At 36.1% G+C, this 13,522-nt stretch overlaps 1 protein-coding gene across 1 annotated transcript in view; it reads left to right on the top strand.

The window, feature by feature from the left end:
- The window catches only part of ARID4B (AT-rich interaction domain 4B), a 67,648-nt gene extending 54,126 nt beyond the window's left edge, over positions 1 to 13,522 (top strand). The window contains exons 20-25 of the mRNA XM_026844584.1: positions 256 to 448; positions 2,858 to 4,069; positions 5,915 to 6,025; positions 8,046 to 8,261; positions 10,573 to 10,719; positions 11,746 to 13,522. Coding sequence (XP_026700385.1) covers positions 256 to 448; positions 2,858 to 4,069; positions 5,915 to 6,025; positions 8,046 to 8,261; positions 10,573 to 10,719; positions 11,746 to 11,876 — 2,010 coding nt within the window. The 3' untranslated portion in view covers positions 11,877 to 13,522. The remainder of the gene's footprint in view (positions 1 to 255; positions 449 to 2,857; positions 4,070 to 5,914; positions 6,026 to 8,045; positions 8,262 to 10,572; positions 10,720 to 11,745) is intronic.

Raw genomic sequence — 13,522 nt, 5'->3', positions numbered from 1 at the left:
GCCTGGCATCCTGCGGTGCTGCTGCTCCTACAGCTCTGGCTGTGTTAACTTTCCCATTTGTTTTAGTGGTGAGAAAGTTCCTGTTGTCAGTATAAATGTCTTGGTATGGGTGTAGAAATGTATTTGTAATCTTTTAAACTAAGAGGAAAGCTTCCTTCTACAGGTTACTGTTTAAGATAACTGTAGGTATTGCTTAACTGTAATCTATGTTGTTTGCCCAAATGAGAAGAGTTTTTAATCTTTTCTTTCACATAGAATAAAACTGACAAAGAGAAGGAAGAGAAGTATTCTCCTAAAAACTGTAAACTGCGCCGTTTGTCAAAACCACCCTTTCACACCAGCACATCACCAGAGACTGGGTCCAAACTAGACAGCACTGAAGCCAAAAATACTGAACAAGCTCCGGTTAAATCAATAGAAATTACTTCTATCATTAATGGGCTACAAGGTATTGTACTTAAACCTTTTCTAGTTCTGTAAATGGCCTTTATAAACAGTAGTAAACTACAATGTAGAACAACTGATGCAACTATACACTTGAGTCTGTCTGGCTAATTATAACATCATCTTCAGAAATAACCCTTGGATGAAAACTACTCACAGTTTTTGAAAATGGGTATTGTGGATTCAGTGTATGTTAACAGTCTTAAGAATTATATCCTTAGTTTTGCCATCCTTTTTTTGTTTGATACACAGCAAAGCATTTTTGCTTCCTAGATTATTTCTAAATTTTTCATTTTTGATTTCTGTAACTTTTAGGACCTGTGGTTGGGGTTTTTTTTTCCTTGAAAAATGGAATTAATAAAGCTAGGTTTCCTATCAGCGTGTTTGTTGTTCCTAACATTGTTTTCCTCTTCCCACACATTTACAGCAGCATTATAATAACTAGATGCTTCCCTTCATCCTTAGTCTAGTGCATGACTCCAGAAAAAGAAATCATATATAGTATAGATAGTTTGGATAACCACCAATTTTTGTGAAATCTGTATGAATTTAATTATCTTTCAGACTTACTCGAACTTGGATAGCATTTGCCACTGGATTTCAAATTTGTAGGTAGAACAACAGTCAACATAATCTATTAAACTTAGTTTCCTTAGGAAATGAGAAACAAGTAATTAGCAATGATGATAATGACACTATTATTAGTGCTATAATTAATCTGTAATTAACTTCTGATTACAGAAGCACAATTTGATATACACCCTCTTATATTTTGGAAAGCTAAATGTTTTTCATATTATATAATTAATTTCCAGAAATGCTTTTAATTGTATGCTATTCTTCTATTGTTTAAGTCCACATAGATTCATGCTGGCAATTAATTTTTTTCCCTGTTACTTGTGGGTTTTTGGTTTTAAGTATGAAAGGCTTTAATGTCTTAACAATTTTGTTTTCCTCCTATTTTGGAACTGCTCTCAAAACTTCTACAGGTTTTTCTTCCTAAACTGGAATGATTAATGCTATTGTATTTATCTTTTCTTTGAAGGGCACAGCAAAGTAAATAGGTTGAGAGGAAAACTTGATGGACCTGATTTTTGGTTGTTTTTCTAAATGTGGTGATCTTGGCTTTTATTTCAAATGGCAAATTTTAATACCTCTTATAATAGCAGTGTAGTTTTGTTCCTTTAAGGTATGAGACAGGCAAGTCCATTTTAAGTGATAGAGTTCTTGGATCTTTAGGCTAAAATATCTATCATAAATGTTTAATTAGAAAAAAAGCAAACAACATTAAAAGGGTTGTGTAAAGCTTGCTTTCAGATTGAGTTTTAGAGTAGAATTTAAGATCCTGCCTGTCTTAAAACAAATAAACAAAGAACATATGAGGCAACATTTCTTAAGGTATTTTGTCCTGTACACCTCTTCTCTCTGTTAGTGTGCTGTTCACTTATGTTCATCGTATTTCAGTAAACCTTTTTTAAAAAGTTAATTCACCTTTGATCACTTCCATGAATTTTATAGATAGTAATGTTTTTTTTCTCATTGGTTACATGATCATATTTAAAGAGGTGGTGAGTTTTAGTGAGGAATTGAGAATGAAATATGGGAAGTAGAATGAGAAGAGTTAAACTAGCTATGCCAACAAAAATGAGTGAGTTACAAATCAAGGAGTTAGCCATATATTTGAGCCAGTTCTCATTGTTTCTCCTTGTATCCATATCTTTTCCCATTGGATGGGCTTGTTGTTGATTCCTTCTCCATTATATCTTTGTTCTTCTTTTCTCAGTTTATTCCTGACTCTGAGTTTTGTTACTATTGTCCTACACTCATTATTCATATATTTCTCCAAGTGCCTTTCATGATTGCTTTCACTTCCTTTTTCCAGGCTGGTCATCAGGTTGCTTTGTTAGAGATTATCCACTGTCTTTGATGTTGTTCTGTCCTTTTATACTGTGGATTCTAAAGGGAAAATACTATTTTCTCTTCTGGGCTTTGGAAAAAGGGCAGATAATGGTAGTATTTGTAACCCATAAGAAATATTTAGAGTTTTTATGTTAAGCACATCTTTCAATTTCTGATTTGGTTAATTAGAAGTTTGTATTTTATGGATTGATGGACTCTATGCTTTTTCCACCTCTTCAAAAATTCCTGAAGATGTACTGTATAATTAAGAATTTTCCTAGTTCCTAATCTAGCCCTTATACCTTCTAATAGAACAGAGAATAAATTTTTGAGGTCTTCAGGAGGTACCATTTAAAATATATACTACTAGAGATCCCTGTAGCATGTGTTCATATCTGTACAGTTTTCTTTAGTTGCTTTTTTTAAGAATTCTTTGTAACCAGAATCAAGACAAACTTTTCTTGTTTTGTGTTTTTTGTTTTCGTTTTTTTTTTTTTAATTTATTTTTAATCAGCTTCTGAAAGTTCTGATGATAGTGAACAGGAAGATGACCAAAGTGCCCTGAATGTACATGCTGATGGCAAAGAGGAATCTCAGCATGAAGCTGTAAGCCAAGATAAAAATGAACTTTGTCTAAAAGAAGAACAAAGTGGTTCATCCCTCCCAGAAGAAACTAAAACTCTCACAGACGTAGTAGTGCCCAAGTCAGGATCCAAATCCCCTGAAAGACTGCGAAAAGAGATGGAAGAGTTATATGAAGATACTGACTCTGATGGAGAAGACGAAGCCACAAAGAAGAGAAAGGATGTGAAAAAGGAGGTAGTGGATAAAATAGCAAAACCACAGGTAAAACGTGGTAAACGAAGATACTGTGTTGCAGAGGAATCTTTAAAGACTGTGTCACCTAATAGAAAGGATGAGAAGTCCAAGAACAAAGACTCGCTTAGTTTAGAAAACAGCAGTAACAGTTCCTCAGATGAAGATGAGGAAGACAAATCTAAAGTGAAAATCACTCCGACTAAAAAGTACAATGGACTAGAGGAGAAAAGGAAGTCTTTACGGACAAGTACTTTCTATTCAGGATTTTCTGAAGTGGGAGAGAAAAGAATAAAACTTCTCAATAACTCTGATGAAAGGCTTCAGAACACCAGAGCAAAGGATCGAAAAGATGTCTGGTCAAGTATTCAGGGACAATGGCCAAAGAAAACACTGAAGGAACTGTTCTCGGACTCTGACACAGAAGCTGCTGCCTCCCCTCCACATGCTGCTCCTGAGGATGCTGCAGCAGAGGAGCAGCTTCAGACTCTTGCAGAAGAAGACATTTCTTTGCCTAGCTCTGAACTTGAAAAATCTTTGCCAGCTAGTGTGGACGTTAAACCTGTTGAGGAGAAACCCACTGAAGTGGGTGAAAAGAAAGTTGAATTTCCAAGCAGTGGCAGTAATTCAGTGCTAAATACTCCTCCTACAACTCCTGAGTCACCTTCATCTATAACCGTAACGGAGTCCAGTAGACATCAGTCCAGTGTCACTGTCTCTGAGATGCTGCCACCAAATCAAGAAGAGATACGAAGCATTAAAAGTGAAACAGATAGCACAATAGAGGTGGACAGTGTGGCAGGCGAGCTGCAAGACCTCCAGTCTGAGGGAAATATTTCTCCAACAGGTTTTGATGCCAGCGTCAGCTCCAGTAGTAGTAATCAACCAGAACCAGAGCATACTGAAAAAGGTAAAAGGAAAGAGTAAACAGAGCTGTCTTCAACCTACCCAGCTCTCATTTTAGCATTGCTGATATATTTTCATTCTGTTATGGTTACACTGCTGGAAAGTTAGTTGGAAGAAGTAGTAGCCTGCTGTTTACTTCAAATGTGTGAAAATGGCATAATCATCTAGTGAATAAAATATAATTTGCCAGGAAGTTTCTTGGCCTTTCATTAGGAATTGTGATGATTTCAGTGCAGAATAAAGTATATAAAAATAAAGTTTATACTGGACCTAGCAAGAAAAGCCCAGAGCAAACTGTAATGCATTGTATAAGGAATATTTATCATAGCAAGATGGATAACTTTGAGAACCTTGCTTACAAGTAGAAGATACTGTTTCTTACATAAAATTTTGATTCTTTGTAAGCTATTTATTTGAGGGGGAGAAAGTGCCAATTATTGCATGCTCAGGCAACCATTTCGAACTTGAATCTTATGAAATTAATGTTTTTAAAAAATACAAGTCAAGCTGATAACAATCATTGACCTTATTAGCCATGTTTCACTTTCAGATATGATTCTTCAGATTGAAGTTCCTATCCTGAGACCACTAGAAAATAGGGGATAATAAACACTGCCATCACTTGTGCAGGTGATGTCAGTGTACTGCTGCCTGCTTTTTTTTGCAAGTCTGGACCCAAAAGCTTTTTTGTGAAAGTCATTGGCTCTTTTACAGTTCCATCAAAAGTACAGCTACTTTCACTGTGTTAAAGTGCCTAAAAACTATTAATATAAATCTTAAAAATATGTATCTGAATATAATCCTGAGATGACAGAACTGATTTCTTCATCTCAACATATTCCAGTTGATAACTGATTTTTTTTCAAAATGCCCTTAATGTGTGTTACAGTCATCATTCTGTTTGAGTTGTTCTGTTGAAAGAATGCAACAAAATGTGTTTTCTTAAACAGAGGAGAGAGTTTGGAAGAGATAAATATGTAGCGCTCAATAAATACTCCTGTATTGCTTTGTTAATTATATATGTGTAGGTTTAGAACTTTGTTTGCTTTTTTATATAAAAGGTAATTGCCACATGAAAAAAGTTTTACACTATTGCACAATGCTACTTTTACATGCATTAGACTTTAACTTCCTCTTTGATTTTGTCAGCAAGCTGCCTGTTTTAGAAAATGGGGTTTCTTAATTTAAAATGGTTTTATTACAGGAGTCATTTTTCATCTGTAAATCAGGTGGTTGTGGAACAACATTTGAACAACTCCTAAAATTTGCTTTTTTAACAGGTGTACTAGAATTCTTTTATCTTCCTTTTCCACTTTTCCCCCTTGTAATCACAAATACCAGTAGAGTTTTTCCTTTGTTTTTTGTTTGCCTTTTTTGTTGCTTTTTTTAACATTATCTACAGGGTTTTTAAAATACTTTCAATTAATGTAATTACTGATCACAAGTGATAGTTCCAGTTTTTTCTCACAGCTTCTAAGTGCAACAGGCTTTTTTGAACATTTTTCAGTTCCATTAGTTCTTGATAAGTTTTTTCAAATAAATGTATTTTAATTTACTGTATTAAAAAAAAATGCATGTGGTTCAAAAGAAATTCTTATGATGCATAGGAGGAAGTTACTTGTGATCATCTTGCATATTCACTTTTAACGAACAAACTTTGTCTGTTTTCCATCCTCCTTCACCACCTCTTGTTGATATAAGTAGAAAACTGAGCCATATTAAAAGATAGGCAGGCACAATTGCATTGTTGCCAACAAACTTGAGCTCTGAAGAGGTTTTTTTTTAAGACTGAGAAAAACACAAGTGTAAGTATTTATTTAATTTGTTTTGTTTGTTTCCCTAATTATAGTCTGTACAGGCCAAAAAAGACTTAAAGATGCTCAGGGAGGAGGCAGTTCCTCAAAAAAACAGAAAAGAAGCCACAAAACATCTGTGAACAACAAAAAGAAGAGTAAAACTAGTAAGTACATCAGTGTGAAATGGAATATGTGGAAGTACTGTATCATTCGTTTGAACGATTGTAGGAGATGAAGTCTGGAAATAAAAAATGTATTGGGACAAAATGTTCTCATCAGGGAATTCTTAATCTTGCTTAAGTGAAGAATCTGTCCTTCCTGAATGCCAGAGTATTTTTAAATGTCTTCTGTTATTTCTGGGTCTATTTCTAAGAGGTTCTTAATATCGTATGATTCAGGCACACTGAGAGCAAGAAGGAGCAAGTATTTCACACTTGGTTGAACTGGGACAGGAATCTCTGTAGCACGATAGTTGCATGTTTTAGAGGGGATCTGGATGAAATTGTACTTTGTATTTCCTGCAAGATGAGTTTTTATAGGCTAATATCTCTTCCAGTAGCAAATATGAGAATAATTCCAGAAAAATATAGTTTCTGTTTTCTTCCTATATCATCTGTTACATCTTCAGTAAATAATGCAGTTTTTGCAGCTTTTTTATATTTGTAGAAGCTAATTGGAATAGAAGTCACAGTGCTGGGGAAGAGAATCTTAATAAAAGCAGAGGTGTGTTAGAGAGACACATGCACACAGTTCAGGAGACAGCAAGATCAATTACTGTCTCATCTCACTGTTAAAAAATATCAGGGAACAGTCAGCTGGAGTGTGAAGCTGGGAGGATAGCTCTGTTAAATCAAGGATAGAAAGCATATGTTATGCCTTTTTTCCTCTCTTTCACACACACACCCTGCCCCCTTTTGTTTCCTTTAACAGCTTTTACTAAAAGTCTGTACTTTCTGGTCTGGTATTTGCTTTCACCCCACCCATCCTTCATGTTGATTGATCTCCTTCACGTTCTTTCATCCATTTTCATGCTATTTCACTGATCTCCTCTTTCAACAGTCCTTATTCCTTCCCTCACCCCAGGAATTAAAGTAGCAAAACAAACTGAATTTGCAGAACTAATACACCATTTTTTAGCCTTGCCATTGTTTCCTTGGATTTGGTGAATTTACCGCTATTTCTCAACCTATGTCTTTGTCAGGATGTTTCATGTTTTGTTATTTTTTTTCTTCCATGTTTCAAAGTCATGATCTTTCACACATCAAAGCTAGAATTGTTTCTTGTACCATGTACAGTCCTTAGTGTGTACGCACTCTTTTTGTTAGACTTCAGGCACTGTTATATGTAATAAGGGGAATAAATAAATAAAATGTGGAGACATTTGCGAGCAAAAAATGCTTTTTGTAAAATTCAGGTATATCAGTTAAAGTTGCTTTTTTAGCAGCTTCAACTCCTGCCTTTGGATTAATCCAGCAGAAAACATCAACTCTGCAGCCAGCAGTGTTCTTTCATATCAGATCATAAAGACCACACCAAAAGAGACTTTCAGGTCCATTTTGTCAACACTTAGGGCAGGTACAACTAAGACATAAGGTTCTCTTGATAAATATTAATTGAACATGTTTTTTAGACAGATTATCATGTCTTTTAGACAGACTTTGTTACCTTTGATTAGGAAACTGAATTCAGTTCAGCCTGTTGCTTTATAGTTAAAAGTTATTTCAGTGTGAGGTGAAGTTCTGTTTTGAGTCACCTGAAAATGTTTTACTGCAATTAAAGAATTTGATCATCATGTCTGAGGATTTTTGTAGATCATGTCACGCAAATTCATATTATTGCTAGCCATTTGAGCACAGAAAATCTAAAATGTTTACTCTTATTTCTGCTACATGTCCTAGGAATACAGTGAAAAGCTTCTCTGCAAGGTTTCCCTTTCACAGCATGCCAGAATTAGTGGGGCCTCATTCTATACCTGTTCTGTGGTCCTGTCTTTAGGCACTAGTGATGCAAAGAGCTGTGTGCCAAGCTTCTATACCGGGACAGATTATATCATTTTTGAGTAAAAGGATTTTGGTCAAATAAAATGATGTATGAAAATCAGCACAGGGGTAGCTTCTGAATAAGCTTTGGTTTGGGCAGGAAGCTTGCTTTGTTTTGTAACAATACATCTTCTTGTTTCTTCAGCAAACACCAGTGACAGTGAAGAGCTGTCTGCTGGTGAAAGTGTGTCCAAGTCTCAGTCAGCAAAATCAGTTTCTACTGGCATGAAATCTCACCAAACCAAATCACTCACAAGAACACAATCTCCAGGAAAATGTGGGAAAAATGGAGAGAAAGAGTCTGATCTCAAAGAACAGAATAATCGTTTGCCCAAAGTTTACAAATGGAGTTTTCAAATGTGTAAGTACTTTCTTCAAAACAAGCCTGGTGTGGTCTTGTGGTATAGTATAAGAAGGTTTTCTGAATTTTGATTTATTTTTTTTCCCCTGAAATTACTCCATTCTCAGTTTGCTTGATTTTGTGATAAATCCTGATTTAAAAATTAAGAAAAAAGAAAAAAAAAAAGAAAAAAAAAAAAAAGTAGTTGTTTGGGGTTTTTTGCAATTGCGATGCAGGAAGCTGCCTATATTGCACTCCTCCAATACTGCTTTTCGATATGATTCCTGTGCTGACTTGCTGTTCTTGCCATCCTGTGCAGACCTGTCATTGTGGCATGAATCCGCTATATGTGCTTCTTGTGTTGCTATTTTCATGCTGGTTTACTCCTCATTCTGTAGTTATTTTTCAGACACTTACATGATTGATTTGTAACTTTTTCCCCCTTCCATTTTTGCCTTAGTGAACCAGGACATGTTTACTATTTCTAGTAATAAGAACTTTCATTGTGTTTGTGTCAGTCAGATACAGGTACAGTTACAGTTAGAGGTGAGCACTGTTGAAAGGATCATGCATTTGGCTATCAGAAAAACAGTTCAGTAGCCTATTAATGCATTAATATTAACGCATCTTCTTAATTGCTTCTCTGTGTGTGTGTATGCTATTGCAGCATTATTTGCAGGGAGAAGAGAGAGGTATGATAAAATAGTAGTTGATTGAAGCTTTCTTCCTCAATATAACAACAAGCAAACAATTGAAAATAATTACTTAAAAACAAAAACTTGCTATTTTTATCCCTCTCTCTTACAGTATCTGGATATTTGTCTAGTCAGCAATTAACTGTCCTTAGTGCTGACCATGGATGTATAGCATTGCATGAGTTGTTTTCCTCTTGCTTTTAAAGGTTAAATTGAAACTGTGTGGTGTGACTGATTTAAATTACTTTTTGAAGTAATCCATAGCATCTCATTCAGTATTCACAGATGACCTTAGTGTGTTTCTGAAGTTCTCAAAGTGTTACGCTCTCTGTTTTTCTGCACTCTGTCCCAGGCTGTGTGAAGGCTGCTGTTCCTCACATAAAGTGGGAACAAGAAAGAGCTGGCACAGCAAACTTTTTTTTTTGCAGCAGCAGCATTCTTTCATGCCCAGGGAATTCTCTACTTAGCCACCTGTTTTAGCAGTGAGAGAATCTGACCCTGCATTATTTTCCTCTCCCGCCCTGAATCTCAGTGTTACTCTACTTTAAAAGTGTTTTGCTCCTAGTCCTCTTCGCAGTCAAATTCCACTGCTCTTCAGGACAGTGTAATGTAATAGGTCTTTATTGTCACTTACCAGCCTGCTGAGATTTGTGGGGCAGATTTCCTGTCCAACACATTTAAAGAGCTTTTGCTCCTTCCGTCCTTTCTACTTTGGCTACATTGCACGTGCTAAATTTGCTTGGCAGAAGTTGGACTTTGGAGTGCTATTTAACACATTTCTGCTGTTGTGGAGGTCTAAGAGCTCTGCGTTTTCCTCATCTTCCCACAGTCTACTGTAGTTGTGGCTTTTCATCCTTTGGTGCTACCTTCATTATAGGTTGATGAAGTGCATTCTGCACCCCACAGCAGTTTAAATGATCCTTAAATGTCTTCTGAATGGAGTATCTCCTGTGTGGCTTACCTGAGGCTGAAAGGGCCTGAAGAGAGATAGTTCCTCCTACCTGTGCCCCCCACAGCAGTGTGCCATGCTGGGGAGAGCTCCCAGCTGGAAACAGCCAGAAGGACTGCTCCTGTGCTGGCTGTGTCCATCAACATCCCTGCGTGGGATGCCAGCAAGAAGGTCCTGTAGAGTTGTTATACCTTATGGCCCATATGCCATGGACTTGATTAGAACCACCTCACAGCTGTTCTGATTCTTCTTGTAACCTGCTTGTTTTGTAACAGCCAAGACAAGTTGGGCAAGACTGACCTTCCTGGTGAATTAGGCCAAACTGACCTCTAGCGAGAACTCAAAACAACAAGCTCAAAGCTAGTTTTGGCCCCTATGTCTGCACCAGTTGCCTTAATTTTTTTTTCTTTTCCTTCTTATGGGAAGGGGAGCGCATGCATTTTCTTCCTCTCCCACTTTCTTAAAATAAAAACCCCAAGGTGTATCTGGTGGTATCTTTTAAAAATAATAAAAAAGGAACAAAGTTTGTGATAATAGACAGCAGCTGCTGTTGCAGTGTTTCTTGGCTTTGCCGGTGTGCCACCTCAAAGCACACCATTAAGGTCTGAGCACTTCCCACTTCACTGAAATTCAGAAGTTTTTGTAAATGCTTCAATTCAATAGTTAACAGAGATTCTTTAACTTGCAGCTGACTTGGAAAATTTGACTAGCGCAGAGCGCATAACAGTTCTCCAAGAAAAATTGCAGGAAATCAGGAAGCATTATCTGTCCTTGAAATCTGAGGTGGCTTCCATTGACCGAAGAAGAAAGCGCTTAAAGAAAAAAGAGCGGGAAAGTAAGTGCTGGGAACTAAATTCCACTTTTAGAGGGCTAAATTACATGTCAAGTTATTAAGGTGTCAACAAGAGTTGGATAATTTTTAGGGAGATGTGTGCCATTAGGAGTGTGGTTTTGTTTGGCTTTTTTTAAAAAGTGTAGAATTATTTTATGATCTTTAGAAGGTATGGTTCAGATATCCAGTGACTGTGGAAGTGAAAAAAGCATTAAAAAGGCATGCAATCTATTTAATTATGTTTAGACAGAACTACTTAATAAATAAAAACAAAAAAATAAAACTTTTCTAAGCAGTGAACAAAGTATCTAAGGTTATTAGTAACTTACAACTTTTCTTCGAGTTACACAAAAAGTTACTATAACATTTCTTGTGTGTCTAGTTAGTGCCTTGCCTTTAGGATAAGTGATTTATTTTGAGTTTAAGGAGACTATCAGTTAAATCTCTCATTTCCCCGAAGTTGCTTTACCTATTGCTGTAGGGAATGTTCTAGTGTGCCTGCTTCCAGTAGCATTAAAAGGATTATTTTTTCCATGTCTTGTTTATATGTACGTAAACAAGTGCACTGAGTATAAGAGGAAAGACTGAAATGCCACATGTAGTAAGATTTTATGGCTGCAACCATCACATGGGAACTGCAGTTGCTTCTTGGTTGCCAGTGTAGGGTGTTTATGCAGATTCAGCGCTGGGATGCAGCCCTACTTGTGCAGATTCTCACGGGAAAGAAAGGGAGCAGTTGACTCTGCTTGTGGGTCAGGAATGAGCTCTGGTGTCCACTGGCTGGGCCCTTGATCTGGGTGACTAGTGAACCAGGGCTGCATGGGCAATGCCATGCCATCTTGTACACAGCCAAAGCTGCTTCTTGAAGTGTTTCCCACAAAAACTAGGGAATTGAGGCTTTTTTGTTTTTAATTACTAGGCATTAGTTGCTGGGGTCAGTATGTACCAGTGCTTCTTGTTGAATGGGAAAACATTTTTATTGCTTAATTCATAAATTTTTATAACCTGTGGTTTTCTCATCCTGTGCAGGTGCTGCTACTACGTCATCTTCCTCCTCATCACCTTCCTCTAGTTCCATTACGGCTGCAGTTATGTTAACTTTAGCAGAACCATCTATGTCAAGTTCATCACAGAATGGAATGTCAGTTGAGTGCAGGTGACAGCAGGACTTGCCAAAGCACTTTGCACTTAATGGCTGCTGAGGGCCACTCTTTTTTTTGTTTGTTTGTTTGTTTTTTTGTTTTTATACTGCACAGTGGCACAAAATTCAGACAAGCACTATTTTGTATTTAAAGTTGTTTCTTGACAAGCTAACTTTGCACTTAAGTGCACTTTTATGAAGAAGAAGTACAACAAACTGCTTTTCCTCAAGCAATAATTGTTTCCAACTTGTCTGGGAATTGTAAGTCTAGTGACTCGAAGGCCTTCCACTGTGGCAAATGGAGGCTGTTCACTGCCTGTAGAGACAGTACAATATGCATATAGTTGTTTGGTTGATCTAAATAAATGTGGTAAGGCTTACTGTATTCCCTGGTATTTTGTTAAAGCTGGAACATTTGATATTTTTCCATTTATTTATGACAAATATTGAACCTATTTTCATTTGTACAAGCTAATTGTTTTTTAACTGCTAAGTCACCTTATAGTGGCTTTAATTGTATACGTCAAGCACATGTATTCAATTCAAAACCTGCAGTTAGTAGGATGTTTGACATCAGTCCTGATAACCAAATACAAGGATTCCTTTAAAAAACAAAAAAAGACTGACTAGTGTTTACAGGTTTGAATTAGGCCTAAATAGGTTACTCTGGGTTTTAAGAACCCGTTAATTGGAATGAAACTACTGTACTTTGCCATTTTTCTATAAAACAGTATTTTTTTTTTAATTTTGATAAAATACATTATGAAAAAGAAAGAAAATGGCTAACAAACTGTATTAAATCTTAATGTATAAAGATTGTATTTAGCCAGTTTAAAGTGTATATTTATTCATATGGATTATAACAGTTATATTTTTGTGTTTTCTTGTAAATGTTTCTTTTCCCTTAAAGCAACAAATATTTCATTTGTAATGCTTATTTTATTACGAGTTTCAAGGAGAGGACTTCAAGATGGAGTAAGGTGTGAGGTTATAATTTGTGGTTGCTGATATGAACACTGCCACAAAAGGGTAGTTGTTTTTAAAATAAATAGCTAGCTGAGTGGTAGACATTTAATTTTTTAAATGCCTTGTACAAATTCCAAAACCAACTTCAAACTGTTTTCACTTGTATTGATTTTATGTTGTATGGATCCCAAGCTCTCTCCGGTTAATTATATACCTTTGTAAGACATTTGTATATTGCGGAAGTGTTCATTCAAGCTATTTAATACCTGGCACTGTTAATACACAGTACTTTATTGTACAGATTGTTTTACTGTTTTAATTGTAGTTCTGTGTACTTCCTTTGCCTGGGGAAATAGGGGCTGGCATGTTTTTCTTTGTTTTCTGGCAATACAACATGTAAGAATTCAAAGCATTTTGTTTGTAGATGCTAGTGTCAGAATCCTTTACATTTGACTTTTCTAAGAAAAGCATTTTCAGTCTTCGTAGTGTGTGCTTAAGGTTAACTGATTTTATTGAAAATGGTTTCAAATTATTCAGAATTGTACAGGACTGTAAAAATTTGTTGACAGACATTGAAGGAAAAGCTTATAGAAAAAAGCTATAAAATATATATTAGGTTCTGCAGAAAATGGAGAATTATGTAATATATTGTACAAATGTAAGCAAAGGCCTCTGAAATAAAATGCCATAGTTTGTGAA

The sequence above is a fragment of the Athene cunicularia genome, assembly GCF_003259725.1.
Source record: "Athene cunicularia isolate RWA chromosome 3 unlocalized genomic scaffold, athCun1 chr3_part1, whole genome shotgun sequence".
NCBI classification, from domain to species: domain Eukaryota; kingdom Metazoa; phylum Chordata; class Aves; order Strigiformes; family Strigidae; genus Athene; species Athene cunicularia.
This window is presented reverse-complemented; position numbering and strand designations above follow the sequence as displayed.